The 958-nt window shown below is 50.6% G+C and overlaps 1 protein-coding gene across 1 annotated transcript in view; it reads right to left on the bottom strand.

Annotated features, from left to right (window-relative positions):
• LOC101851951 (metabotropic glutamate receptor 4-like) overlaps positions 1-958 on the bottom strand; it is a 34,336-nt gene that overhangs the window by 3,273 nt on the left and 30,105 nt on the right. The window contains exon 7 of the mRNA XM_035969997.1: positions 807-952. Coding sequence (XP_035825890.1) covers positions 807-952 — 146 coding nt within the window. The remainder of the gene's footprint in view (positions 1-806; positions 953-958) is intronic.

Below are 958 nucleotides of genomic sequence, written 5' to 3'. Positions count from 1 at the left end.
TTGGGAATGGCCTAAAGCCACTTCAGTCAGTAGCACCGCCCCGGGGAGGGGGGTTGGGGTCAGATCATGAACAAAACAACACAGTGACTGTGAGTGTTCGGTGTGTCCACTCATAGGTCGGCGTCGGTAGTCTAGTGGTTAGGCTACAGGACTCGTAATCTTGAGATTGAGGGTTCAGGGGTTCGAGCCTCAGCTCGGTCCGACATTGAGTCCTTGGGAAAGGCACTTTACTTTACACGAATTTCCTATTTGGTTTGGTTCTTTCGGAGATGGACGTTCAACTCGGAGGTCCTGCCTCTTAAAAAATCTAACAGGGTGGATAGGGGCGTCAAGTACATACCGTTTCACCATTTAAAAACAAACGCATAGGCCAGGGACAAAAGAACACTGCGAGTGAGTGTACCGTGAGTCCACCCGTAGGAGTTGAGAACTATGGATACAGGGTGCATGGAAGTGGGACCAAATTGGACAAAAGAATGAAAGAGACCACAAACAGCACCTAGACTCTATAAATAAATTAATTATTGATTGCCAGGTCAGGTTAGGTCCACTCGTAGGCCATGGACAAAACAACACAGTGTGGGCGTACCGTATGTCCACTCATAGGTCAGAGTGCACGTGTGTCCACTTATAGGTCACTGACAAAACAAGACAGTGTGGGTGTACCTTGTGTCCACTCATAGGTCATTGGTCATAGATCATAGGTCAAAGACAAAACCACACTGTGTGAGCGTACCGTGTGTCCACTCATAGGTCACAGGTCATAGATCATAGGTCAATCACAAAACCACACAGTGTGAGCGTACCGTGTGTCCACAGGCCTGTACTCGTAGGTCAGGCAGTTCTTGCAGGCCCAGCAGCAGGGGTCACCGGGGATGGGGTCCATGTACTGTCGGCGGCCACACTTGCTGGAGCACACGGACCGGGGGTGGCTGGGCTCTGACCGCCGGAACTTGAT

Source organism: Aplysia californica, unplaced genomic scaffold (genome assembly GCF_000002075.1).
Source record: "Aplysia californica isolate F4 #8 unplaced genomic scaffold, AplCal3.0 scaffold00207, whole genome shotgun sequence".
NCBI lineage: Eukaryota > Metazoa > Mollusca > Gastropoda > Aplysiida > Aplysiidae > Aplysia > Aplysia californica.
The sequence above is the reverse complement of the archived record's forward strand: the minus strand, read 5'-3'. Positions and strand labels throughout refer to the sequence as shown.